General features: G+C 44.8%; 1 protein-coding gene across 2 annotated transcripts; it reads right to left on the bottom strand.

Moving 5' to 3' along the window:
* Positions 1 to 17460: 17460 nt before the first annotated feature.
* On the bottom strand, positions 17461 to 20876 carry LOC306658689 (heterogeneous nuclear ribonucleoprotein L-like). 2 transcript variants are annotated; one of them, XM_079135875.1, is made up of 2 exons: positions 20074 to 20876; positions 17461 to 17910 (listed from the first exon to the last, which is right to left on the bottom strand). In XM_079135875.1, exons 1-2 carry the CDS (start codon positions 20855 to 20857, stop codon positions 17852 to 17854), a joined length of 843 nt encoding a protein of 280 aa, XP_078992001.1. In that variant the 5' UTR covers positions 20858 to 20876; the 3' UTR covers positions 17461 to 17851. The 2 variants fall into 2 exon arrangements, with proteins under 2 accessions (XP_078992001.1, XP_078992000.1); XM_079135874.1 differs by lacking the exon at positions 17461 to 17910 and adding an exon at positions 17917 to 18410.
* Positions 20877 to 27828: the final 6952 nt, after the last annotated feature.

Raw genomic sequence — 27828 nt, 5'->3', positions numbered from 1 at the left:
GGTGCACAGTCCCTATAGGATGACTGGATCCAAATACTTCCATTAGATCATCAACAATCTCTCTCAATGCCTATGTGTCTCCCAGGTCTTCTTTCTTCTCTGCTTACCCTGTCCTCAGGCAGGCTACCCCATCCAGATGACCACCAGCCTCTCCAGGTTTACCACCTCACAGTCCACCACTTCATCCATTCACTGGAACGAGGGTCTCCCCAGTACATACTGACAGAACCCCCATGCTGGGACACTTGCCCAGCATGGAGTCAGCTGCTGTGGCCTGGAGAACCCACCATGGAGGATCTGACTTGGTTGCCAGCTCAGGTCTGGGTGGACGATGGCGAGCCTTGCCGGGACCCCTTAACTATTATGTTGTGGTCCCCTAAGGAATTTCAAGGCTCTGGCAGCAGATGTGGGAATGGCAGTTGGTGTGTATCCCCAACAATGGCAGAAAGTGTAACTTAGACTGTTTACAGTTTGCGGTAACCTCTGAGCTTAGCAAAGATCTCTTATGATCCCTGGAAATGATCACATATCCAGCCACACAGATGGTGCCTCTTGAAATCTTCTAAAATGATACCAGTTGAAGTTCTCTGTGGTTTTAACCAATCTAGTCCTTGTGACCATATAACTAGACCTTGCACAATTTTGACATCTAGTTCCCATTGCAAGTTTTCCACTTCATCATAGTGTGTACATAAACCTGATGTCTAATGCCAGGAGAAAAGATTAGAGACCCAAATTAAATGGAGTTGGGTGAGGACTGCAAATACAAGAGTTTTTATGGATATTATTTCACATCGTTTCCGGGTGTCTGATCTGCAGAACAAAACTGGCTGGCATGTTTACCTGCCTCTCCATGGAAAACTTGTGACTCAGGATTAGTCTCAGAGCCCCTTTCTGGGTGGTTGACTTTCAGACTGGCTTCTAGGGTCATAACATCTATAATCTTTGTCATCTTAATAGAAGATTTCCAGGAAAGGTTTTTAAGTTAATAGTGTATTAAAAACATACACATAGGTCCTTAAATAGCTTTCTACAGATCAACTCTTTGGGATTTTTCCAAATCTTAGCATTTTAAATGTATTCATTTCCCTTTGCAAACAGAGACCAGATACAGTTGTATTAATTTAGATAGCAACTCTGCAGAGGAGATGTAAAAGAAATCTTTTAAAATTAATATGAATTGATTAAGAATGTTACTCAGCATTGGAATAATATGGTACTACTAATAATAACAATAGCTAGCAATTATTGAGAAGTTTATGTACTAGCTATTTCAGTCCTCACAAAACTTTAAAAGGATGGTACCATTTCAACAAGGAGACACTCAGAAAGGTTAAGTAACTTGCCCAACATCACACAGCTAGTCAGAGATGGAATTTAAACTCAAATGCCACATTGTAACAATCTTTCTGGTATATTGAAGGTGACCTCTAAGTCATTAAATCTGTTACAAGCCCCAGGGACTCCAACATGAGGCCTCGTTACTGCAATGACTACACAGGCACGCTCATGAAGCAGCACATGCACCAACACAGCCAACATCTGTCCCCACAACTACACACACGTACACTTTCTCCAGTCTCCCTCTCACGCTCACCCCTTCCTCAAGTAGCCAGCGGTGCCAGAGGTGGAGTCTGCAGTCAGTGCCGCTTACTTCCTGGGGGACTGTTGGTAAATGGCTTAAACCCTCTGAAATTCCATATTTGTAAAACATTCTGGATCCCTTACTGTGTCCTTGTCAGGATCAAACAAGCTTCTGTCGGGGCAGGCACTGTGCATGCAGAGCTGCTGGATTCATATCAGGGGAAGGAGTTATAGCTATTTGCCTTTCTTTTTTTCAGAGTGACTGAAGAACGGTGGTCCCAGGCCCCTGCCCACAGCTCTCAGCGGCCCTCACTCTCCACTGTCGGCACATCATTGGTGCTCCCTGTCTCTAACAGAATGAAAAAAGTTTAAAAAGGCCAGAAGAGCATCCCTTGTGGCACTCCATGACAGCCTGGTGGGACAGTTCCCAGCCTCTTTCTATGCTTGATGGGTGTTTGGGACCCAAAAGTTAAAATGACCCCAGAGACACATTGGTAGCCAGCTTTCTGCAAGGAACACAGTCCCCTGTAACCTGCTGGTATGGGACACCAACTGGGACCTCCCAATTTTTGCAGGTTACAGAAATGATGCCAGACCCAGAGCAATCTGTATTGAAAAAGAAGGTTCTACATTTCCCAGGGCCAGATTTAAAGAAGCTCTGAAGCTCAGGGGCAAAACCACAGAACCAGCTGCAGGTCTCGTCACGAGAAGAAAGAGAAGCAATGGAATGCAGAGAGGCTGGCTATCAGAAGAAAGAGGATTCCCAGGCCCAGGGAGTGGGTCCTCAGAGACTCACTCTGCACATTTGAGGGTGTCAGCAAGAAAGGGAAGCTGAGGCTTATTTGGCTGGTCTCTTAGCCCTTGGAGTTCTCAACTTGCACAGGTAGCAAGGACTGAGGAAGGATGGCCAGACTGAGAGTGTCAGAGTCTAGAAGAACTAGAGGTGGATCTACCTCTGCGTGTACATGTGGCATGAGACCACAAAGCACAAAGGTTGGGGCTGAAGGCTTACCTGACACCACTGAGGCACGGGAACATCAGGGGAATGTGGCACTGAACCTTCAATTGGGGATGTCTGGAACAGGCGATCCCAGTCTGCAAAGCTTGAAAGATGCCAAGCTCCCGTCAACAGGCCCTTGGGAGCTGTGTAGGGTTTCCATTCCATACCAGTTCCAAGGTCAGCAAGCTACACCAGCATAATGGCCTTCTGGAAAGAGACAAGAAGCTGTTCAGTGGCGATCGCCTAGGAAGAGCCTCTCCCCTGCCTTGCCCTGTGCTCTCACCAAAGAGGGCAAAGCCTAGGAAAGGTAGGGCACATGAGAAAGCAGAGACATCCCACCGCCTGTCCAAGTCAATGGGGCCTTGAAGTCTGCCAGTGCTGGAAGGGAGCAAATAGCTCCTAACAGAATCCAAGGTTGAAGTTGAAATTACAAAATAAATGAGCTTAAATTCCAATAACCAGAATGAAACTGTTCTAACAAGGAGAAATGAGTGAAAAATTATGACTTCCAACTGAGAAGTTGCTCAGGGAGCTTGTCACCCCAGCAGGAGAGGAGGGGCCCATGGCCAACAGAGCACAGCAGGGAGAAGTCATTGGAAAAACAAAGCTGTTTCATGTTTATTTGCCAATAAGGTGAGATATCCCCATTGAAGCTCCAATGTACCAACAGTAAGGTTAAACCATCTGGGCCAAGACTCAAGCTTACGGGTGCAGCCATTAGGAGTAGAGGATCCAGAACTACAGAAAACCAGCAAGAAGACCTGGCTCTACCACTCACCAGCTGTGGGACCTCGGGGAAGTTCAACTCCTTGATGTCTCAGTTTCCTCATCTGTAAAATGTGGGATAATAGAGTTCTTGTGACAACTGAGAAAAGTTATATAAAGCATTTAGATGCTAAAACCTTAAACGTTGATTAGTGTTCTCACTGATAATCTCTGCTCAGAAATGCATAGCATATTCCTGATGCCGCCATCTTCCTACCCATCAGCACACCTCTCTTCTCCTGGCTTCCTTCCAATCAATCTCTCTGGTCTCCCCTTATCTCCTTGTTAGTTCTTCCCTGTCTTCCAGCTTCTTCCAGCTCAGACTTGGCCCTTCCCCCTCTCTCACCTCCACAGCCTCCCAAAGTGACTGGACTTACTCTCAACACTTCAAATACAATAGCTCCCAGATATACCACTCACACCCAGGTCTCTTTCCTGAGCACCAGGCTGATAGACTCACAGCCAAACAGACATCTCCCTTGGACAGCTCATGGGTCTCTCAAACTAACATGTCCAAATCCAGGCTGTGGCTCTGCCCTCCTCCTTCACTGCCCACACCTGCTCTTCCTTGTGTTCCTACCTACCTGCTCTCCAGCCCAGTTAGTTGCCCAAGCCCAAACCTTAGAAGTGATTCTTTAAACATCTCTTTCTATCACCCCACCACCAATCCATCACCAAGTACTTTTATCTCTAGTCCTGTTTTAATCAGCTTTTCACTGCTATAACTAAAAGATCTGACCAGAACAATTGTAGAGGAGGAAAAGTTTACAGTTTCATAGGTCCATAGACAGCCGACTCCATTCCTCAGGGCTCAAGGGGAGGCTGAACATCATGGCAGAAGAGTGTGGTAGAAGGAAGTGGCTCACATGATGATCAGAAAGCAGAGGGAAACTAAGCTCAGCTTACCAAATACATACCCCAAAGGCATGCCCCAATGTCCCACCTCCTCCAGCCATACCCTACCCACCTTAGTTACCACTGTGTTAATCCCTATTGGGGGATTAATTCTCTGATTGGGTTAGGGCTCTCATAACCCAATCATTTCACCTCTGAATGTTCTTACATTGTTTCACACATGAGCTTTTGGGGAATACCTCACATCCAAACCATATCACTCTGCCCCTGTCCCCCAAATGCTCATGTGTGAGACAATTCAGAAAGATTTAGAGGAGAAATGATTGTGTTTGGAGAGCATTAACCCAATCAGCAAATTAATTGCCCCATAGGGATTAACTGAGTGACAACTGAAGGCAGAGGGTGTGGCTGGAGGAGGTGGGTCTCTGGGAACATGCCTTTGGGTATGTGTTTGGTAAGCTGAGCTTGGCCTCTCTCTCTGCTGTCTGATCATCCTATGAGCCACCTTCCTCTTCACTCCACTCTTCCACCATGGTGTTCTGCCTCACCTTGAGCCCTGAAGAATGGAGCTAGCTATCTATGGACTGAGACCTCTAAAACTGTGAGCCCCTAAATAAAATTTTCCTCCTTAAAATTGTTCTTGGCAGGTTTTGTTGTGACAGCAGTGAAAAAGCTGACTAAAACATGTCCTAAATATGTCTCTAATCATTCACTTCTCTCCATGCACACACCCGCCACCCAGTCTACACCACCCTTAGCTCTCACAGAGAGCAGAAACATGGCAATAGCTTCCAAACTGGGCTTCTGGCTATCATTCTTTTATTAGGTACTTTCTTTGTGGTTAAAAACAAAACAAAACAAACACATAAAATAAAACTCAGCATTTTCACCATTGTAAAGGGTACAGTCGACGGCATTCAGTGCATTCACAATGTTGGACAACTATCATCACTGTCTAGTTCCAGAAGATTTTTTATTGCCCCCTGAAGGATACCTCATACCCCTGAAGCAATTGCTCTCCATTCTCTTATCTCCCCGCCCCAGGCAACCACTAATCTGCTTTCTGTCTCTATAAATTTAGCTATTCTGGACATTTCATATAAATAGAATCACACAATATGTGACCTGTCGTGTCTGGTCTTTTTTTTTTTTTCCTAATATTTTCAAGGTCACTCGTGTTGCAGGTTCTTTTTTTCCTTCCTCCCTTTCACTTTTGTCTCCTATTTATTCTCACAAAGATGCCAAAGTCATCTTTTTAAAAAATGTAATATTTTCTGCTTAAAACATTTTGTCGGCTGCCTATTGTTGTTGGGATAGAGCATAAAATTCTTCACATGACCTTTGAGAACCTGCATTGCCTGACCTCTGCCCTCCCTCCACCACTACCTTCCTCACCATCTCCCCTGGCTACTTGGTCCAGCTCCACTGATCTTCCTCAGCTGTACTGAAGCCTCTTCCAGCCCCAGAGCCAGTGCACATGTTGCTAATGCTCCTTCTCCCCCTCTCGGCCTTTCACAGAGGAACCCTCCCTAACCCCTCAATCAAAATTACTTTGTTCCTCTTTCGCTCAGTGCGCCTTGATATGTAACTTCAGAGCAACATCGCAACTTGTCATTCACAGTCTGTCTGAATCTTCGTATTTAATGTTCACCTTCCCCACTAGAGTGTAAGCTCAGTGAAGTTGGGATCCAAGCCTATTTTCCTTATCATTATTATCTCAGAGACTACCATTTTGCCTAGCACATAATAGTTTCTTAAAAAGTACTGATGACCAAGTAAATGAGTGAATTTTCCAGAGCAGAAAGAGGGGGCAACAGTAACTCAGACACCTTCTATTAGAGAATCTAATCCAAAGTTGTTGAGATGGATGGAAGCACTCATTTACCCTCCTCATCACCGCGGCCATCAACAGAGGCTTCCTGCTGACCTAATGGTGGCTGCATTGCAGCAGCCTCAGGAAAAAACACACTTTCTGAGTAATTCCAAGTTCTCCTCCTCCAATTTTCGCTCCAGGCAGCTGGAAGCTAAAGGCTAGCTGCCAGCCCCTGTGAAGAACAATTGTAGGGCCACCGAGAGACCGTGGGATGATTTCCCAGCTTCTGTCCTTCTGTTGGCCAACTCGCCCTTTGAGCATTGGTTCTCAAACTTCCTCACACACAATGCTCTTTAGTGAGACCAAAAACACCTCCCTCATAGCTCCTGCTCACCATCCCAAAAGAAATGGAGAATTCGGGAGAAGAATGGCCTCGCGACTGAGACATCAAACGAGGATCATCATAAGTAATTACTAATTCACACCAGCAACAGAAGCTTAACATTTAACATTCACCCTGCAGGAGACCAGCTTTTCAGACCACCAGGGAACCTGGACCACACCTGGAGAACATCCCTCTGAGAAGATCTGGGAACTTCCTACTAACCTCCCTGATGAGATTATTGTGGTCGCAGATGAGACCAAACCCGGTTAAGTTAGCAGAGCCAGCCGCCTGTGGGCAGCTCACTGCTTTGTATTGCCACCCCCTCCCGTCACTGCCTTTGGTGCCTCTGTCAGCTGGCACCATCTTCCTCCTCTTTTGATGTGGTTCCCCATTTACACATGACTCAGTCTCAGCACATCTGGAGCAAACCAACGAGGTCCATCAGTTCTAGTGCTCCAGGGCTTAAAAACAACTGAAGGCCACAAGTGGGTTTTAAAAACAATGAGAGACCGCAAATGGGACTTTTAACATTCATCACCACTGCTCACCCCTGAAAACGAGCCCCAAGTCCCAAAGAACACCGAGAAATAGTTGCTGAGCATTACCAAGTGCCAGGCACTGAACTGGGGGCTGAGGATACAAGGGTGAACTAGGCAGACTCAATCCTGTTTTAGTGGAGTTTATGGCCTTGTGGGGAATAAACAAGTCCCTGGCTACATGATTTAGTAATTGCTACGATGAAGGAAGTTAAAGATCCACTGGGAGGTCATAGGAGGAAACACTCATCATGTCTTGGAGAAGGGAGTTGGAGAAGGCTGTCTGATGGAAGTGCCATCTAAAGCAGTTGTTCTAGTTAGCTTTATTTTTCCAAGAACCACTTCGAGAAGGAAAATTTTATTTGGGGCTCATGGTTTCAGAGGACTGGGTTCATAGATAGCCAACTCCATTGCTCTGAGCCCAAGGTGAGGCAGCATATCATGGGGCAAGGGCATGGCAGAGGGAAGCTACTCCCCCCATGGCAGCAGAGAAGGGGCACAGGGCACAAGTGCCCTTCTAGAGCATGCCCCTGATGATGCCCAACCTGCCTACGATTACCAACCGGTCATTCAAACTAGGATGGACAGATTAGGTTATGGCTCTCATAATCTAATGAACATTCCTGCATTAACACAGGAGCTTCTGAGGAGACACTTGGCATCCAAACCATAGTAGCAGGGATGTGAAGGATAAATAGGATTTAGCAAATGAATTAGATAGGGCAGAGTAGGGGGGGAAAAAAGACCTTGATACAAGAGACAGTGTTAATGGGTTCTTGCCAGTGGCAAGAGAAAGTGAAGAACCAAACTGATCCTTAGACTGGGTTCTGGGAAAAGAGTAGGAGAGATGATACCGGAGAGAGGAGACAGATCATGCTGAGCCTCATAAATCACTTCAAAGAGCGTGGCATTTATTCTAAGCACACTGGGGAGCCAAACCAGAATCTGAAAGAGGAGAGGGAAAACGTTTGCATTTTCCAAAGTTACCTTTAACTGCATTGTGGACAATGTATTAGAGAAGAGTAATAATGGATGGAAAGACCAGCTAGAAGCTATTCCAAACAGTCCAGAAGGTATGGAGAAAAGAAGACAGTTATTGAGAAGCAAGAGGACTTAGTGATGGGATGGATAGGAGTTTGAGGGAAATGAATCCTGATGACACGCTAGCTCAAGTAGATAAGTGGATGGTCATATGACTCACAGACACAGTGAACCCGGGGGGGGGGGGGGGTTTAGAAGAAAGATGAGTGCATAGACAAAGGCACCATAAACGTGCATTAGAGAAAAGACAGCCTCTTCAACAAATGGTGCTGGGAAGACTGGAAATCCATATGTAACAAAATGAAATTAGATCCCTATCTCACACCCTGCAGAAAACAACTCAAAATGGATCAAGGACCTATGCACTAGACCAGAGACCTGTGCCTACTAGGAGAAAAAGTAGGTCCCACTCTCCATCATGTTGGCTTAGGAACTGAATTTCTCAACAAAACTCCTACAGTGCAAAATAAGTAAAATCAAGAATTGATAAATGGGATGGTATAAAACTAAAAAGTTTCTTTACAGCAAAGGAAACAATTAAGAACATGAAGAGAGAGCCTAGAGAATGGAAGAAATCTTTTCTACCTGCACCTCAGGTAGAGCATTAGTCTCCAGGATATATAAAGAACTCAAAAAACTTAACACACAGAAAGCAAATAACCCAATCAATAAAAGGGCAGAGGAACTGAGCAGACACTTCACAGAAGAAGAAATATGAAAGGACAACAAATGTATGAAAAAATGTTCAACATCTTTAGCAACTAGAGAAATACAAATTTAAACTATACTGAGATCTCATCTCACTCCAGAATACAAATAACAATAAATGTTGGTGAGGATGTGAGGGAAAAGGCACACTCATACATTGCTGGTGAGACTGCAAATGGGTGCAACCTCTCTGGAAAGCAGTACGTAGATTCCTCAGAAAACCTGGAATGGAGCCCCATTTGACCCAGTTATCCAACTCTTGATTATATACCCAGAGGACTTAAAATCAGCATACTATAGTGACACAGCCACATAATGTTTATAGCAGCTCGGTTCACAATAACTAAACTATGGAACCAACCTAGGTGTCCTTCAACAGATGAATGGATAAAAAAAAAAATGTGGTACATACACAATGGAATATTACTCAGCCAAAAAGATGAATGAAATTATGGTATTTGCTGGTAAATGGATGGAACTGAAGACTCTCATGCTAAGTGAAATCAGCCAATTCCAAAAAACCAAAGGCCAAATGTTCTCTCTGATATGCAGGCGCTGACTCACAGTAGGCTGTGGGGAGGGATGTTCACAGATCGGATGGGGGGAGTGAAGGAAAGGGAAGGGAGATGGGAAAGGGAGAGACAGTAGACTGAATCAGATGTACCTTTCCTGTGTTCATAGATGAATACACCACCAGTGTAATTCTACATCTGTACAACCATAAAAATGGGAAGTTATACTCCATGTAAGTATAATATGTCAAAATATACTCTATGGTCATGTATATATCTAAAAATAACAAATTAAATAAATAGAAGATAAGTTCAGTTTGTCCTATATTGTTTTGTTAAGTGTCAGAAGAACATTCAAATATGGTTGTTGTATAGGTAGTTTGATATGTGCATCAGGAGAGAAGTCTGGGCTCTGCGACCACCTTTGAGATTCAAGACGTGTGAGCTTTTTGAAGCAATAGCAGACAATACTCTGTCCGATACTGTCATCCCCTTGCTAATAAATCCACTTTGGGGAAGCCCTTCCTGAGGGAGGTTACAGACAAGCGGAACCTGAAGTGTGTGTAGAAATAACAAGTGAAGTGGCAGGGTGGGAAGGGAAAGCATTTTAGAAAAAAGGTGTAGCATATGCAAAGGAACAGAACTGAGAATCTGAAGAACTAAGAGAAGTCTAGTAGTGTGGGCAGAGAGCATGGGAGAGGTCCCATAGGAACACCGACAATTAAAGTGTGTGCCGAAGAAAAGTCTGACAAGACTAGAAACAGACCAAAGACTAGAAACAGGAGAAAAATGCTAACGTCAGAAGAAGCAAATAATTCACAAGAAAAGTCAATAGGGTCGCTCCCGCTCTCCTACCCCTGCCAACCGCCGCCCGGGCCTCTGCCGCGTCGCTTCCTCGCTCGCTCTCTCGCTCGCACATCCTCCCCGATGCAGCGCCGGGACGATCCTGCCGCGCGCATGACCCGGTCCTCGGGCCGCAGCGGCTCCATGGACCCCTCAGGTGCCCACCCCTCGGTGCGTCAGACGCCCTCTCGGCAGCCGCCGCTGCCTCACCGGTCCTGGGGAGGCGGAGGGGGGCCCCGAGGGGGCGCCCGGGCCTCACCAGCCACGCAGCCGCCACCGCTGCTGCCGCCCTCGGCCACAGGTCAGGACGCGACAGTGGGCGGGCCGGCACCGACCCCACTGCTGCCCCCCTCAGCCACGGCCTCGGTCAAGATGGAGCCGGAGAACAAGTACCTGCTCGAACTCATGGCTGAGAAGGACTCGCTCGACCCGTCCTTCACTCATGCCATGCAGCTTCTGACGGCAGCTGCCCGGCGCTCCAAGTGTTCAGAGCCTTCCAGAATGAACCTTCATCTCTTCGCTCTCCCCAGAGGGACAGCCTTTTGATCTAGGGGTGGCGGGGAGCGCCTCCACCGCGGTATAAGTGGAGAAGACCGCCGGAGCGGGGTGGGATCGTGGGAGGGAGGGTCGAGCTGCGGTGGAACGCCCTGTCCAGCGCGCCGCGGTCTCCGGGCCCGGCCGGACTGAGCGGTAATTGGAGTTGGAGTTGCTCAGAGGCGGGAGCGACTTGTGGGAATCGGAACTTGAGGCTTTCGGAATCCGATTTCCGACTTGGGCCGATCAAATGAGAAATTGCCACAGACTTTGAAGGTTGTTCCCCTTTATTTTACAACATGTGTTCTCTATCATTCTAGAAGCGGGGAAATAACCCTAGAGATAGTGAAATGAGAAGATAGAGTTAAGGGACTCCAGGAGGGTTTACCTGACGTTCCCCAATGAGATGGACAAAAATTGAGAGAAGTTGCACGATGCTTATACCTGAAAGGCTTGGTCTTTTTGTTGTTTTAGTTTTTGCTTCAGTAGTGAAATATATCAGGAATGGTAGCCTTTGTTCTCCGTAGACTAGCGCTCCTTCCTGATCTGCACTGCCAATTACTTAGACATTCTGATTTGTCCCTCAAGCTGCCCGTTTGATCCTTGCTTCTAGTTAAAACATTGTTTTAATAAATGTTTATATTACCTACATTTTATTAAGCAAGTAAAAATCCACAACCCTCAACACCAAATGAGTAGTTGGAGTCTGGCAAGATTGATAAAGTGATAAAATGATTCATTACGAAAATGTCACTTCTAATTTCCCTCCCTTTGTTCTTTATCTCCCAACATTAGTAAAGGGTCTTTTAAGCATAGTTATCAAAGCCCGGTCAAGAACATTTTAGATAAGCTACTTATATTTTCAACATTTACTCTTCTGTAACACATCCAGATTGTAACAATCCTGTTCTGTTGTGTTCTTCTGGCAAGCTCTGTGAGGATGAGGTTTGTTTATGTATTTTTCATACAGTTTGTAAATAGTAAACAGAAGGTGTTTGATTCTGAAAGCATGTACATGCACACTCCGGAATGTAAGACTAAGTGGTAAAGGTTGACTTGGTAGTCTTACTTTCTCAAATCTTTAATGAGTTCAGAGTAAACACATGAGAATAAAATAACTTTAGAGCTTTAAGGTGTTGACAGTTCCCAGTTAAGGGAAATTGACCCTTAACTAGTTAACTTGATCTTGGGAGATTTTCTGAGCCTCAGTAACCTCGTCTCTAAAGTCGGATGGTGAGTTTTGGAGATTAAATGATACATAAAGTCAGTGATAGTTTCCTTTGATCTATAGTTATTAAATTAAAATTTTGTCAGTATAGTTTTCTTATAATTGAAGATCTGTGGGACTAACCAAAGTCTGAAAACACAAGATACATTTTTGTCTTTCTGACCACATCAGTGCCTGGGGTGTTAATCTTTTAAAAGATGGTTTCTTATGCTTACCATCAAAAACTATGGATCCTTAATTGTTATTTATGATTTTCACCTTCCTCTCTGTTTAACTTTTGTTACTAAGAGAATGCTCTTTAATTTTTTTTTTTTAACTTGGGCTTTCGATGCTTTTTTTTTGTTTGTTTTTAATAAACCAAACTGAAATTTAAAAAAAAAAAAAAAGAAAAGAAAAGTCAATAGGGTCAACTGGTGGCAGGAAGTAGTATTCCCAGTGCCTAGAACTCAACAGTTGCTGAATTAAATGAAGTGACTGACTTCTTTTTTAAATTTGTTCACTGAACTTAGCAACAGAGCTCATTAGTAGCCTAGAAAAAGAACTTTCACTGGGGTGAGAGCCAGATTGGTGGGCTGGGAATGAATATAGGGTAAGAAAATGGATGTTGAAAACTGTCCAAGAGCTTAGGCTAAAATCCCCACTCTCACTGAGGTCTAAAGTGGCCCCTTCTCCACCCACTCTCTTCACAAACTGACCTGGTGCCATCAACCCCTGGCTCATGTGGCAGAGCCACATGGTCTCTCTTTCAGGTCCCCTTCCAAACTCAAGGACTCCCCTACAGTGAGTCTGCCTAGAGTTCTCTCTTCCCTCCCCCACCTCAATCCCCAGCCTGTCAATCCCTGCTCATCCTTTAAGGCTCAGCTTAACATCAGAGAAGGTTTCTCCGTCTCCCCCAGTTACCTGTGAGGTTCAATGATAGCATTGCATTCTCCTGCACCCTGGTGGCTCCTCTTTATCACCTAACACAAATGCAATGAATTATTTGTGTGGATACTCACTCAACTAGACCACAAGCTCAACAACTCTAAGTATTGTGAGGACAGGGAACAGACCCCAGACCTAAACAGTGACTGACACATGGTAAGCACTCAACGAAGACTCAGTGGATAAATAAATGATGAAGGAAAAGAGGAGGATAATAGTTTAAAGGAGCACAATGCTAAAGGGAGGGCTTTTAAAAAAATAGAGATGGATGCATATGGAAATGCTCATGTGAAGGGGAGGGTCAGTAGAGAGGGAAAGGACATGACCAAGAAGGTGAACTGCCTGAGGAGCCTGAAGAGGCTGACAACAGATGAAGAACTGGTCCTCAGGCAAGAGCAGCTGCACCTGTCTCACTGAAGTAGGAAAGGAGGGGGAAAGGGTGTCCATTCAGGGGTAGAGGCAGGGGGCTGAGGACTGCCTATGAGCACATTTTTTTTTTCTGTGAGATAGTATTAAACCTTGACTTCTCATAATCATAAATAGCTTTTTCAAATAGTCTTTTCCAACTTGACTTTGATGTAGACAAAAGTTGAGAGAGTCACATAGGCAAAGGAGGTGGAAGAAGTGGATGGATTTGAGGTATGTTCTGGAAGTACATTAGATTAAATGTGGGCATGATAGAGAGGAAGCCACTTACCTTTTAATGTAGTTTTTGACAAAATTACATAAGAAAATAATTTGAGGAGTCAAATAGTTTTGTTACACTTACTGTTGCCACAAATGGCAGTAACTGCCCATACTTTCCTTCCCCAAGACGACTAGTTTCAATTCTTTCCATTAGGTATTCAGGTCTTTATGTCCATATAAATCAATAATATGTGTGTATTTCTAATTCCTGATCGGTCTGCTTTAGGCATTATGCATGGGCTTCCCACTAGGGAAGATGAGAATGTAGCTCTTTTCTGCCAAATGCTTCCACCCCTACCACACACAAGCACCACTCCGGCCCACCAATTCTCTAAGACATTAATCACATTTGGGGTAGATTAATATTCTGCATTTGTATCTATTACTAAGTATATTCTATTTATAGATGAGCCATGGACTGTCCTATGTATACTTTTCCTTGCCTGCACACATTTTTGTTTTGTCTGAAGTTAATAGTCATCTCATTTTGCTTTCTGGTATCAATATTGTTGCCACTAATCCAACCCCTCCTCTCAATATGTTTGGATCCAATGGAAAGATTAAGAATACATATATATATATATATATATATATATATACATATACATATACATATACATATACATTCATTCTTGGCCAATAGGCAAAACTGGGACTGTCCCTGGATGAAAGGTCACCTACCTTTGGCCAGCAATTCTATTCCTGACATAAATTTATGAGAGATTTTTGCCAAGGAACACCTGGAGATGTCTACAAGAATGTCCATAGCAACCCTGTTCACAATAGCAAAGACTGGAAGCAACCCAAATACTCATCACAAAGGGAGTGACTAGATAAACTATGGTATATTCACACAATGGAACATCATAAAGCAATCAACAGGAATGAGCTGCAGCTATACAAAGCAATATAATAAGTCCTAATGATATAAGATTGAGTTTAAAAGTAAGTCCTGAATTGATACATATAATTGCATGATATGTTTATGAAATTAAACTTTTTTAAAAAACTTACTTCGTAGGAATATATTTGGATGAGTGTAGATGGGTCCATGCTATGTCACCTGAGCTAAACTGGAAGTGCATGTCCCAGAGTTCCTTTTCCTTGCATAGTTCTGGTTAGCTAGGGTCACAAGATGTTTGGCATGATATTTGGAAGGTAGCCTAGGAAGTGTTCAGAAGGTGGGCTCCAGTGTACTGATGGCCAGTGCAGCTCATGCATGTTGTCACCACCCTGCTGGCCAACACACTGGCTCAGTCAGCAGGTGGATCCCGATAACCCTGCCTTCTCCTTCTGCTCCTCTGAATGCTGGCCCAGTGAGTGCAGCTCCTGGGGTAGCTGCTGAGCCTACCTCTCAGCTCCTGATGAGTAACTCCTCTGTCAGCTTCTCTGACTCCTGGGCTGGGCTCAGTACCAGATACAAAAATATCAACCACAAACAATGGTTTAATTGACTCTGGTAATTTCAGATACTCAAATTCCTTTAATAAATTCTGTGTTCTATATCATTCCTATAGTCTGTTTCTGTGATCAAACCCCAACTGAAAAATCTAAAATTTAAATTTAAAAATTTTTAAAGGAAAGTAAGGGAATGGTGGATAAAGGGTTCAGGATGCTGATTGTTTCATATAGGAGGAAGAAGCAGGTTAGACTGGGGAAGGACCACAGAGTAGAGGTATCTTATTGTCATAATTCTGCTTTTTGTATTGAGTAATAAGTTACTAATTACATGAAAGGCAAATGTAGTTGAACAGATGACCATCTGGGCCAATGGAGGATTATGAATATTCTATGTGAGCCTAAGGCAGGTGGGGGAGAAAAGGAAATGGAAGGAGAGAAAGGATACAAGCAACTGTTTTTGAAAGAACTTGTCCTAGAAGGTGCATTATCACTTTATTTGCATCCCATTGATTCAAACTTTGTCCCTGGGTCACATTTAATTGCAAGGAAAGAATGTGCAACCTAATGAACACATTAGTGCCATGGGCAAATGAGGCTCACCCCCATTTGGGGGCCTTTGAGGGAATGTGTGGGGACATTCTCAGGGAGCGGAAGCTGGGGTATTTACACATCAATGCCTGTCTCTCACTGAGGGTTACTCTGGGGGAATTGAGTCCTCCGTTCTTCAGACCTGCCCTGTCATAGGCTGATTTTGTCCCATAGACAGAGTGTCCTTAGGCAGGGAGGCACAGGAAGCCATCATCAGGTTGGCACACAGACAGCAAAGCTAACCCATGTACATGCTCACTCCCAGACACTAAAGAGTCAGCAGAGGCACATGGAGAGTGAAAAAGTTGAGGCCATTTCTGCCCTGACCAGACTGTTCCTAGTGGCAGATCCTGATTACACAGCCCATTCCTAGCCTTCTAGAGAGGTCTTTTTGCTAGCCTACTTCCAGATCTAGTTCTTCAGGTTCTTCACCATTTCTGAAAACTTCCAATATCCTTCCAATATTTGAAATAAATTCCCAGGAAAGATATTTAGAGTTGATTTCTATTGTTTGCAACCAGGTAACATTAATGGTACATCAGGATATATAACTAGTGTACCTAGGTGCCCCGTATGCTTGGTGTCTGGGCACATGACTGGCATACCTGGACGCTCCATATAGTTGGTAATTAGTGCACCCTTAGACCACTGCTACTGACCTAAGTCTTTAAGACTGTAAATCACCTCCCTGTACTTTAGTTTCCTTGTCCACAAAACGAAAAGATTGAGAGATGATTTCCAAGTTTCCAGTTATGGTAAGATTAAACCAAGTTGGTAGTCAAATGAGGGAAATCCCTGAAACTCATTCCTGTAACCTAACTTTCAAACTCTGCTCTGTTCCCATTTCAAAGCCTCCTATAATCAGTAATATGATCATTGTGGATGGACTCTGTTAAAAAAAAAATAAAAATAAAAAAAGATAGCAATTGGATTTCACACTTTCCCTATCTGGAAACTCAAAAAAATTGACTCAAGAAAAAAGTTTTTGCTTTTATCCAAAGAAATTCTTGACAGGTAAAGCCAGGTTGCCCACAGAATTCCCATCACAATGAATTTCCAGTCCATACCTAATTGGATTCCTCTTTGCCACGCCATGGAGAAGGCAGCACACACAGCCCATTGTTCATCATGGATTCAAAAGACAGTTGCCAATGTCGGGAAGAGCATGAAGCTGTGGTCGGTTATCAGCTCCCAGCTAATGATACAGTTGAATGAACGCAGCAATGTTGCAGAAAAGGAACAGGCTCAGGACTCTGACTCTCCGTGAAGTCACAATGATTTCCCAAGGCACGCAGGGAGGAGCAGAGATGTGGTTGATAAAGGACGTGGCGTGGATTGAGCAGCATGAAGGAAGCAATGGACTGCAGCTGTCTGTGTGATTTGGCAGCCACAACCATTCCGACAAATCTAAACAAATCACCCTCGCTGGCTTCCTGATGCCTCCAGGAAAGTCCTGTAATAACTGCTCTGCGCTGGCCTCCCAGGCAGGGGTGAGGAAAATACGCAGATTCTGCAAGTCTGGGGGCTTTCCTGGGGCATCTGTTCAATGCAGCAGGTGCCATTCTTCCACAGATTTGACTGCTTTCTGCAAAATCCAAGTTTTCATTAACTAATCATATATTTGCAACCCTTGCCGCTGTGCCCACAGCCTGCCTGGTGGGCACCAAAGTCCCATTTCCCCCAACAGTCCCGTCTGGAAGAGACCCAGAACTTGGATTTGCCCTCTGCCCACTAGCCAGCTCTCTCTTGCCCATCCCCAAGGCTTAAGGAGGAAGCATTAACAGCAGGGTGCATACATATGGTGGTCACCTGGAGGCACTTCTCCAGCCCCGAGTCCTGCAGCTTCCTTTCCCCCAACTCTCCTGCAACCCTGCTATGACAGCCATGGTTATCCAATTAGGCAAATTTTGCTAGGGGTAAGGGATGGATTCGTCCTTACCTATTCAGAAGAAGATACAAAATGGGTAGGAGGAAGAGAAATCCCTGCCCCTCAAAAGAAAACAAGATAGCGAATTTTTTTTTTTTTTTTTTTTTAACACTGCCATTAATTTAGTGCTTAAGTGGCAGACACTGGGCTAAACGTTTTACAGACATCACAGCTTCTTGAATTCCTCACAACAACCCTATGAGGTAGGTACTAATGCTTTAGCCCCATTTTACAGATAAAAAAAACTGAGTAGTTACCTTTTAACTGAGCAGTTAAAAGACACTTTGGCTCAATGTCACAAAGCAAGTTAATGGCTGGGCCAGGATTTGAACCGGGTCTGGCAGACTCCAAAACCCAGGGCTCGAAACCAATGCCCTTTTCTGCCACCTGGCCTGGGTTTTGTTTTTTAACAGTCAAGTCATTACAAAGATGGAAAAGGGCTACTTACAGCAGAAGTACAGAGTACAATGTCCATTTGTCACAAAAAACAAATCTGTATTTTCTCTTACCATTGGACGCTTCAACAGTGAGTTAACACAGTTCTGAAAGATGGCGTCCCATCAAACATACACTGCGACCCTGCATCACATGGTTTTACAGTCATAAATACAAGTTACGGTACACATCCGCTACATTTTTTTAAGAATTGTTTTAAAAGTCAATGTTTTGATTAAATCAAAATTGGCTCACAGATGTTCTGTCCTCGGAAGATATCAGAAAGTGGAAATGAAGGTGTATGCAGTGGGTAGTGTCCCTCCGTGTTGTCACTCCTCACATTGTGTGCTGCAGTGCGGTGCTTCTGGCTGTGTAGTGCTCCATGTGCGTGTCTCCTGGTATGAAGTGTGCCAGTGGCCCCACTACGCCCGCACTTTTGGCCTCGGGAGCGCGCCCGGTTACCCACCAGCAGGTAACTGTGTGCCTCTGAGCTGTTTGGCTGTCTGGTTTTAGGTCTGTTTTGGTTTTTTGATTTTTTTTTTGTTGTTGTTGTTGTTGTTGTTGTGGTTTAAGCTTTTTTTTTTTTTTTTTTTTTGGTTTGTTTCTGATCTCCAGTTGGTGCAGATTATGTTGGCAGCTGATGACTGCAGAAAAAATAAAAATATCAAAACAGAAAAGAAAAAAAGAAGGCCCTCCCCAAACCAAAGGACTTAAAAAAGCAACCCATATGGCGAGGAATGGAGAGAGGATCCTATTGTCTTGGAGGCCCATGGAATCTACTTCAGTCTATGAAACGTTCTCCGAAAAGAGCACCGCTGGCTGGCTGGGAGAGCTCTGTTCTCTGTGTTTCCTACTTCTGTGTACATTCTTGGGTTCAAGTTTGCTTGGATTTTGACTTTTTTTTAATGTTTAATAAAAAAGCAGTGTCTGCTGCCATGTTGCGTTTCTTTCTCTCTTTGTCTCTGTCTGCCTCTGTCTCTGTGCTTGTAGCTGTTCCTTGGAGCGCGGTGTGGTGTTCTTGATGTAGTGAGCTCAAGTCTGCGGCTGTTTCTGGGGACGTGGTGGAGGCTGCATGTTCTGTTCTCTCCAGGAAGAGCTAGTGGTTTTCTACCCTGTGTGTTGGTGAGCAATGTGCAGAGGCAGAGCCGCTGAAGTATGGTTCCTGAGGGGGTGGCGAAGCACCGCCCTCACTCCAGGTTACCTCATCAGCCCTCGATTTTTGGGCCCCCGCCTTGGGGCGGCCAAAGCTGAGAGGCATCAAAACCAATGCACAGCCAGCCCCTGCCACTAGCCCCTGCCGGTCTGCACATCTTCTACTTATGTTCCTTGGAGAAGAAATGGTTGGTTGCCATGTTTCTGTTAGCAGTCATGTAATGCCATTGCCCGCTCTGGTACAATCACTTGGTCACCAATTTGCCTCTGACCTTTGGAGCAGCCAGGCCCACAGGGCCCATTGTGAGGGTCCTGGGGAGACTAGCCCACCCTGCCCACTGCTTTCCCAGCTGCAAAGGTGAGCAAAACAGGCCTCCCTAGGAGTGGGGCCTCTGGCTCCCAGCGCCTCTGCGATGTCAGCAACCAGCCTCCTCCCTCAGCCCATGGCCTAGTTCGACGAATCAGACCAAGATTTGGACGGTCTTGCTGATTTTCAGAGTGGGTGCCGCTGCTTTTCAAAGGCAATCCTCCACCTCTCCCGCCTACCATTCTTGGCAGACTAGGGGGTAGTCCATTTGGGCCCCCTGCAGAGTTGTTGAGTCCCCTATACAAATGAGGTGTGGCGTGTCCGCCCTGGTTCAATCCAGAATGTCTGACCTCCACAAGGTCAGTTTGCTCAAAGGTTCTGCTGCGAAGTCCAGCAGCCCTCATCACCTCCTCCATCTGTCATCCCCACAACCAGACCCTCTCAACAGCAGAGAGCAAGAGGACCATTCCTGGCCCAGTGGGAGTGAGAGTCAGTGACCCTAACCAGGCTCTAGAAGGAAAGCAGCAATAGCCAGCTGGGAGCTGCTACTGGTTTCTAAGTCCCTTGCCAGGCTTCATCCTCAGTGAAGCCATGATTCCCACCTGGTCCAAGCCTGGGCCTTGACTCTGCACCCTCAGCTCTTCAGAGGGCCCCAAGCAGGACCTGCGCAGGTCCCTCATTCGCCCTCTTATCACTGGGGTGTCTTTTCCAAGAACTGACCCCAAGGCCCTCCCATGTCCATAGGGAGCCCAATGGCATTACATAACCCTGAGCCCGGGTCTATGAAGTGCACTAGTCGAGTGAAGGCGAGGCAGGTGTGTTTAGAACAAAGTGGCCGTCAGGATTACCTTGTCCACTGAGGTTGGGGTTTGTGTAGTCCCAAGTATCTTGATCATTCTTAAACACATTCAAGCGTGTAGGCTTTGCATATTCAATCTTCAGAGTGCAACAGCCAGAATAGATGTCAGCCCCATTAAGCGAGGCCTTGGCCCGTTGGGCACTTTGCACAGAGTCAAATTCCACCATGGCCTGGACTCCATTCTTCCGGAAAATGACAATTCTCTGGACAGGACCACAAGGATTACAGATAGTGTAAAGAACATCCGTGGTTATGGAATATATGGGGTTCAAGATGGTAAAGAGAAGCACGCTGTTAACGCTCCGGGAGTCATCTGAGTCCCCAGGGCGAGAGATCTTCTGGCTGGTAGAATAATCGACAAAAGCAGGGTGACCAGCAATATAGATTTGGTTGTCGGCTGCGTAGTTCACTGCATTGCAAGTCCCCAACACATCTTCAAATTCTACCAGTGCTTGTCTCTTCTTAGGCATCACCACCACATAGCTGATGGGTCCAAACTCCTGCAACGCCTCCACAAGATCAGCTTCTACCACACCGTCAATCAGGCCCCTGATGTGGACAACTGGGGAGGCAGGGGTTTTGTGGGGGTCATCGTAGTTCTCCCCACCGCCGCCTCCCGCCGCCCCGGCTCCTCCACCGCCGCCGCCACCGCCTCCGTGCTGGTCGCCGGCGTTGTCAGTCTTCAGCCGTTTCGGAGCCCGGCCGCCCTCACTGCCGCCGCCGTAGTAGCGGCCACCGCCGCCTCCGCCGCCCGCCGCCGCCATCTTCACCATCGCTCCCGACCGCCTCAGCTGCTCGACCGGCTGCTGCCTCTGCTCCAGCCGCCGACGCCGCTTCTCAAGATAGCGAATTTTTAAAACTTGCTTCTTTCTCTCAACGGCACTTCACTGAGCAGCTCTGAAGAAGGCAGTGACAGGCAAGTGTGAGGGGCCACTACAGAGATTGCTAGGTCCCTGAGGTGGGCGTGGGACCTGTAGCCCGGAGCCTGTTGGGATGCCAGGGCTGAGGAACATGGGGGAAAAATGAGTGAGGGCAAATCCTGTCCCTCAGCATGACACAGTGAGAGGGGTGTGACTCAGCCAGTGCAGCCCAGGGGGACCAGTGAGCAGGACCAGAGTTCCTCCAGGAAGTCAGCTCCTGAAACCGGAACACTGGTTCAATATTGTTTAAGCGTGTCCCACAAACATTCCTGTGCTGGAAATGTCCCCAACAGGGTAAAATTGAAAGGTGGTAGAACATTGAGGTGGGGGCTGGAGGGAGGTAATTAGGTCATTGAGGGTGTCACTCTCAAAGAGAAAATTTCTTTTTAATTAGCACAATAGTACATATGTGTGGGGTACATCGTGATATTTCAATACACATACACAATGCGCTCTGATCCCAGGGTAATTAGTACGTCCATCTCCTCATAATTGCTTTCTATTTGGAGATTTTGAGTTCTTCCAGTTCTTCATAAAATGTACAGTGGTGTATAAATGTACACTGCTGTGAACTAAGACACCCTACCAGGCTCTAGAACTCTGGAACTTATTCCATGTTTCAGCACCTGTTATTTTCTTCTATACCCCTCCTCCCACTGTTCTGAACCTCTAGCAGTTACTATTCTACTTTCCTTCACCTTGAAATCAACATGCTTAGCTTCTACGTATGAAAGATAACATTCAGTATTTACCCTTCTAGGTCCAACTTATTTCACTTAACACAATGTCCTCCAGTTCCATACATTTTGCCACAGTGGCAGGATTTCTTTCTTTATGGCTGAATAATAGTCCATGATGTGTGTTTGTGTGTGTACCATGTTTTCTTTACCCACTCATCCATGGATTGACAGCTAGGTTGATTTCATACGTGGCTACGGTGAACAGTGCTGCATAAACATAGCAGTGCACATTTTGTTTCCTGTGGACTTATCCCCAGATCAGGATAGTTAGATCATACAGTAGATCTATTTTCAGGATTTGGAACCTCCATAATGTTCTCCATGACAGGTACTAATGTACATTCCCACTAGCAGTGTTTAAGAGTTCGCTTCTCTCTACACGCTCACCAGCATTTGTATTTTTTGCTTTCTTTGTAATAACCATTCTGACTGGGGTGAGGTAACACCTCATTTGTAGTTTTGCTTTGCATTTCAGAAGACAGTAATGTAGTTCTTGTGGGACCCCAGTTAATTTTCATGAAAGCGAGTTGTCTAAAAACATACTGCTACCCCCACCCAGCTCACACTTGACTCTCTTCTGCATGCAGCTGGTTCCCATTCCATTTCTTCATCATGTTATGACACAACCAGGGGGACACTCACCAGAGATCAAACACCTGGGGCTGCCCAGTTTTGGACTTTCAACCTCCAAAACTATGAGCTAAATAAACCTATTTTTCTTATATAATGTACCCAACATTAAATACTCTGTTATTGCAGCAGAAAGCAAACTAATAGAGAGAAGGAAAGACAGAGCTGGGAGAAGAGGGAGCAGGGGAGAGAGAGAGAACAGAGCTTCTCTATATGGTAATTATAAGTCAGCACCATCACAGCAGAAACAACTGGGCACTTGTTAGGTTGCCATGTACATAGCAGGTGCTCAATAAAAACCTGTTGGTGGTAGAATTAAATGTAACTTCTTAGAAAAGCCTATTTACCTCAGTGAAATAAATACCTGATGAACTGAGTTGAATTTAAATAGTCAGTGGATTAGTGGTATAATTTGAGAAGCTATGGGAAAAAATGGTCCCTTGCCCCAATTGCTCTTGGAGTGGGACTGCCAGAGTGCTGGAAATTTCCAGGTTCCTTTTCTGGGTTAATGGGGTGATCGAAACCTTGTTGAAAAGCATATATTATCTAGGAGGGATAACTGATGAAGCTACCATGTCACCCAGCAACCCAGATGGAATTCAACTCAATGGCCAGCACTGCCAGACTCACAGGGCCACCAGGGTTCTGTCCTGAGAGGCCACCACTGGCCTGGCAGAAAGCAGTATGGTGGGGAACCAGTGCTCTCTGTGGTAGATGTGGAAAGGAGTTCAGTATGAGGGTGCCATGAATTTGCCATTCCTGCCTCTTAACCTTGATTCTTTATATATATTAACCCCCACAAAGATCAGGACCCCTAAGGGAATGTCAGCTGGGATGGACATTCTGGAAGGGTCCTGAACATAGGAGTTTTGACTGAAAGCAATGCCAGGGAATATGGAGCTGTGATGCACAGTACGAGAATACCAGGAGGCCTTGTGAGTTGGGTGGTAGGGGACTGGAAAAAGGTTAGCAATCTGACTTCCTATTTCAACCTTGTCTTTGTGAGCACAGTCTAGAGGGTACCCATACCTCTTGCTCCCTCATTACATGAATTTTTCTGGCTCTTATCAAACCTTCCTGTCAAGTTACCCTAACAACAGAGGAAAGTGAATGAATCATTCCATGGACACCCAGGAATAGTACCCACAGCTGCCATGAACAAAATATGTCTTTAAAACCCAATTCTAACTTGAGAATTCACTTATAGTTTACATTATATCGTATGACTATTGCTTTCATGGAGAAATATTTAAATTACTATCATTTCTAGTTGAGTAATGTTATCTGCTACCACAGATCAAACTCAAAACCTCAAGTGATTAATACTTTAGAAATTAATTTTTTGCTAACATAAAGTCTGTGTGGGTGGGTTGGTCAGTAGACAGCCTGCCCCTTGGTCTTGTGATTCCACCCTCATTAAAGAAGTCTAAGTCCTTTCAATTCAACCAGCAGATGGGGAAAGAGATCACTTCTTAATAGCCTAGATCCAGGATTGACAGCCATTCTCCCACACTCCGTGAGCAAGAACTTGTCACATAGTTCTACCAAAACATGTGGGTAGCTCATAAATCTTTACCCCCATCAGTTAATCTCAAATATGTGGGTTAAATTAATGTTCCAGAATGAGATGCTGAGTTATCCCACATCTTTACTCATCCCAAGCACAGTACATACACTCCCAAAGGCAATCTATCCCCACTTAAGAAACACATGGGCAGTCCATTTTCAAAAAGACACAATTTCCATTTGTAATGTCAATGAAAACCAATCTTAACAGACTATTCCATTTTACCTCCTCCTTTCACTACTCTCTCTTCTCTCCCTTTCAATCCAGTTGGGTGCCATCAGGATTTTGAAAGTGGGCCCAAAGCCATGTTGAATAGTGTCAGGAAATGGCTGGCTGGCTGTCCACCAAGAGACCTTCCAAAGTGGCATTATCTTAATGAATTTTTCACAGTCCATGGTCTGGCCAGAAGACTTATAGGTCCAAAAATTCAATCTTGTTGATGTTCCAAGATTTGCCTGACTTAGGAGAGTTGTTTTATACAAACTAAACTCACAAGACACCAAAACTCACCAAAAAGTCAATACCTCTATTGACAAGGGGATGTGCAAATGTCAAGAATATCAAATATTCAAAGTGTTCTACTCAGCATTCCTTCCTCCCTGAAGAAAATCTATTGAGGAGTCAAATGACAGTGGGGAAGTTCCTTGGTGAGTCTGGAACCAGAGCGTGGGTTCTTAGTTAGATGATTTGAAACCTCAATGGCATTGTGGGACCAGTCTGATGAAGATATCAGCACTGGAACATTCATCCAGTTTTTCAGGGATCTGTCTTAATTCTATGTTCACTAACTCCCTTTCCAGCCGCCATATTCTTCCTTTGAACAGAGCTATACCATCAATAGAATTCCTGACAGACCTGTTCTCTGCCTTCTTCTAACACAGCAGACATTTCTTCTCTACAGGTGTACAGGGGGCCTTGTCCATTGTGTTAATTTTATAATCTAGCTCATGGAGCTTGGGAAAGGAAGAGAGGGTCAGGACACAGATACCACCCTCATCTCCACCTACATCAACTGATGTTGTCCTAGAATGAAACTTTGATTTATTTTTATTTATGTGAAAGTTTACTTGGAGTTCTCAGCAGGAAAAGATTGAATATTTGTAGGTCCTTGATTGAAAAAAATTGCTTTCCTCATTTGCTGGGGCCAAGGCAGTCTCAGCAAGATGCCTACAATGCTCCCATTCAAGGTTGTAACTCAGAGCGGCTGGCAGCAAATGCACACTGAAGGATGAATCCTAATCAAAGCCAAGAGGGGCTGCCAAGATCAGTGCCAGAGAAAGCTATTGACTTTCGGTTGCACTGAGTGAGAACTAGACTGGATGGATCAGGAAAAGGTCACCAGCCACAGTGCAAGAAACAGACTGGAAGCCAATGGCAAAGAGGGTTCAAGGAAAGTGAAATAGGGTAGAGACTTGAACAAAACCAAGGGCACCAGGGGGCACTTTTTGGGGGGATAATTGGTTCATTGAAAGCAGAAGACTATTCCAGGCAAGGTGGCACACACCTGTAATCCCAGCAACTCAGGACTGTGAATTCAAGGCCAGCCTCAGTAACTAGCAAGACCCTTTCTCAAAATTAAAAATAAAAAGGATGGGGAATATGATTCCATGGTAGAGCATCTCTGGGTTCAAATCCTAATATTGAAAAGAGAAAAAAAGAAAGCAAACTCAAGACTAAGCTAGGTACTGAGATACCTAGGAAAGCAAACTTCTCTGAGTTTACAACATCAACAGGCAATTACATGGGATGGTGAAGAAAGGGACTCAAGCATGAGAACAAGGAAGGACAAGCCACAGCCAGATTGTTCTCACATGCAACCAGTATATATAAAACCTGCTTTGTGGTTTCAGCTCTGACAGTAATTGGAAGTTTGACTTCTGCAGCTCATTTTACCTCTCTGAGCCTTGGTTTTCTCCACTCTTAAATGAGGAATTTGAAATCAGTGCTGTCTGGGTCCTCTCCTGTTGTGGTACAATGATACTGGGCCTATAAGGATTAAGCAACCCTCTGCATACACATCCGTTGATGTCCTATGCTGAAAAGATCAGCTTACTAGAAAAAGTCTGGTGGCTTTTTGGTTTTTACTTTTCAACATTTTACATACATAAAAACAGCCCTGCAACCATCTCCCAGAATAAGAAACAGAACTCTTACCAGCAACTCAGTAACTTCCCTACGTCCCTCCCCTGCACTCTCTCCACCCCCAAAGTGACTACCCTCCTAACTTCAAACAGGATGTAGGATTAGTTTTGTCTGTTTTAGAACTGTATATGAATTGAATCATGCAGTACATACTCTTTTGTATCTGGCTTTGTTTACTCAGTTATGTGTCTGGGAGACTCCCCCATGCTGTTGCATGTAGCTAGATTGGTTTTTTTCTTGCTGCTTTATAGTGTTCCATTGTATGAATACACTACAAATGTACTTAACCATCTTGTTGTATTTGGACTTTTGAGTTCTTATTTTGGTATTATAAAGAATATTGCTATGGAAATGCTCACACCTGTCTTTAGGGACACATTGGTAAGCCATTTTGTATTATCCATTACTGTGCAACCATTGCCACAAATTTAAAATAATTCATATTTATTATCTCACAGCTTCTGTAGGTCAGAAGTCCAAACACAGATTAGCTGAGTCATCTGCTGCAGGGTCTTCCAGAAGACTGCAATTAGGTATTGGCTGGGGCTGGATTTTCATCTGATAGCTCAACTTGGGGAGGATTTGCTTCACACAGTTGTTGGCAGAATTCGAGACTGTTAAACTGAGACTTCGGTTCCAAGCTGGCTATTGGTCAAAGTTGACCCTCATTTCCTCACCATGTAGACTCCAGTATAAAAGCAATACAGTCTGCTGATGAATAGAAGTGACAGTAATCACACAATCACTGTAGCCATATCCCATCACCATTGCTGTATTCCACCTGTTAAAAGCAGATTGGGGGTCCCATCCGCCCTTGAAGGGAGGGAATTACACAAGAGCATGAATTCGAGGAAGTACAGAACATTAAGATCACCTTAGAGTCTGGTTGCCCCAAGTTCTGTTGGGACCATCACTGGGAATGGAACTGCCTGGTTGCAGACTCCACTTTGGGTTTGGAAACCCATTAATATTCCATTGTGGTAGTGCTGATTGACATCCTCACCAGCATCCACTCCGTGTCTTGAATTGGATTTTATACAGTTTTCTTTCTGGTATGAGTTGTCCAGTTGCTCCTGCAAAAAATGAAAAATGGCTTTCTGCACCATGAGCTATAAAGTTTAGGAGGATGCAAAATGCACACTTTTCCAAATGCAGAGTCCAAAAGGTGCTGTTCCAGTAGCACCATTGGTGCTAGTGACCATTAGGCCATGGGCTGACAGACAATGGAAACAATCTGACCTACCCACTTAATCAAAGTCCTCTGCAATTAACCACCATCTATCCAGCCACTAGATAGTGAGAGCCACTGGGAGTAAGTCTGATTGGGTCCTGAACTGTCAACCTAAAGAGGTGTTGATATACAGTAACATGAAAGGTCCCCATTGACAATCCTCTTTCACAAAAATGTACATGGTGGCCACTCATCAACTGTTTAATTAGGATACAGCAGGAGGGGTGATGCTCCAGGCATTTGCTCCCAAGTAGGTACCTCTATTTCAAAAGGAGCACAAGGTTCTAGGTGTAGGGGAATTCTGGGAGTCGGAGGGATGAAGGGGGCCAAGAGCATTTTGGGATTTCCATGAGTTTCATTGAGATTTCTGCCCAAGTGTCTCCAGCAGGGTGGGCTCCTGAAAGCCACTAAGTAGTGGTAATAACAGCCCTGGGATGACAATGTGAGTGAGCTGCCTGAATATGGAAAGGTTCACAAAAGGTTTTCAAAGAAGTTTTTAGGGGACAATTGATTT

The sequence above is a fragment of the Sciurus vulgaris genome (assembly GCF_902686455.1).
Source record: "Sciurus vulgaris genome assembly, chromosome: 4".
In the NCBI taxonomy this organism is placed as follows: Eukaryota; Metazoa; Chordata; class Mammalia; order Rodentia; family Sciuridae; genus Sciurus; species Sciurus vulgaris.
The sequence above is the reverse complement of the archived record's forward strand: the minus strand, read 5'-3'. Positions and strand labels throughout refer to the sequence as shown.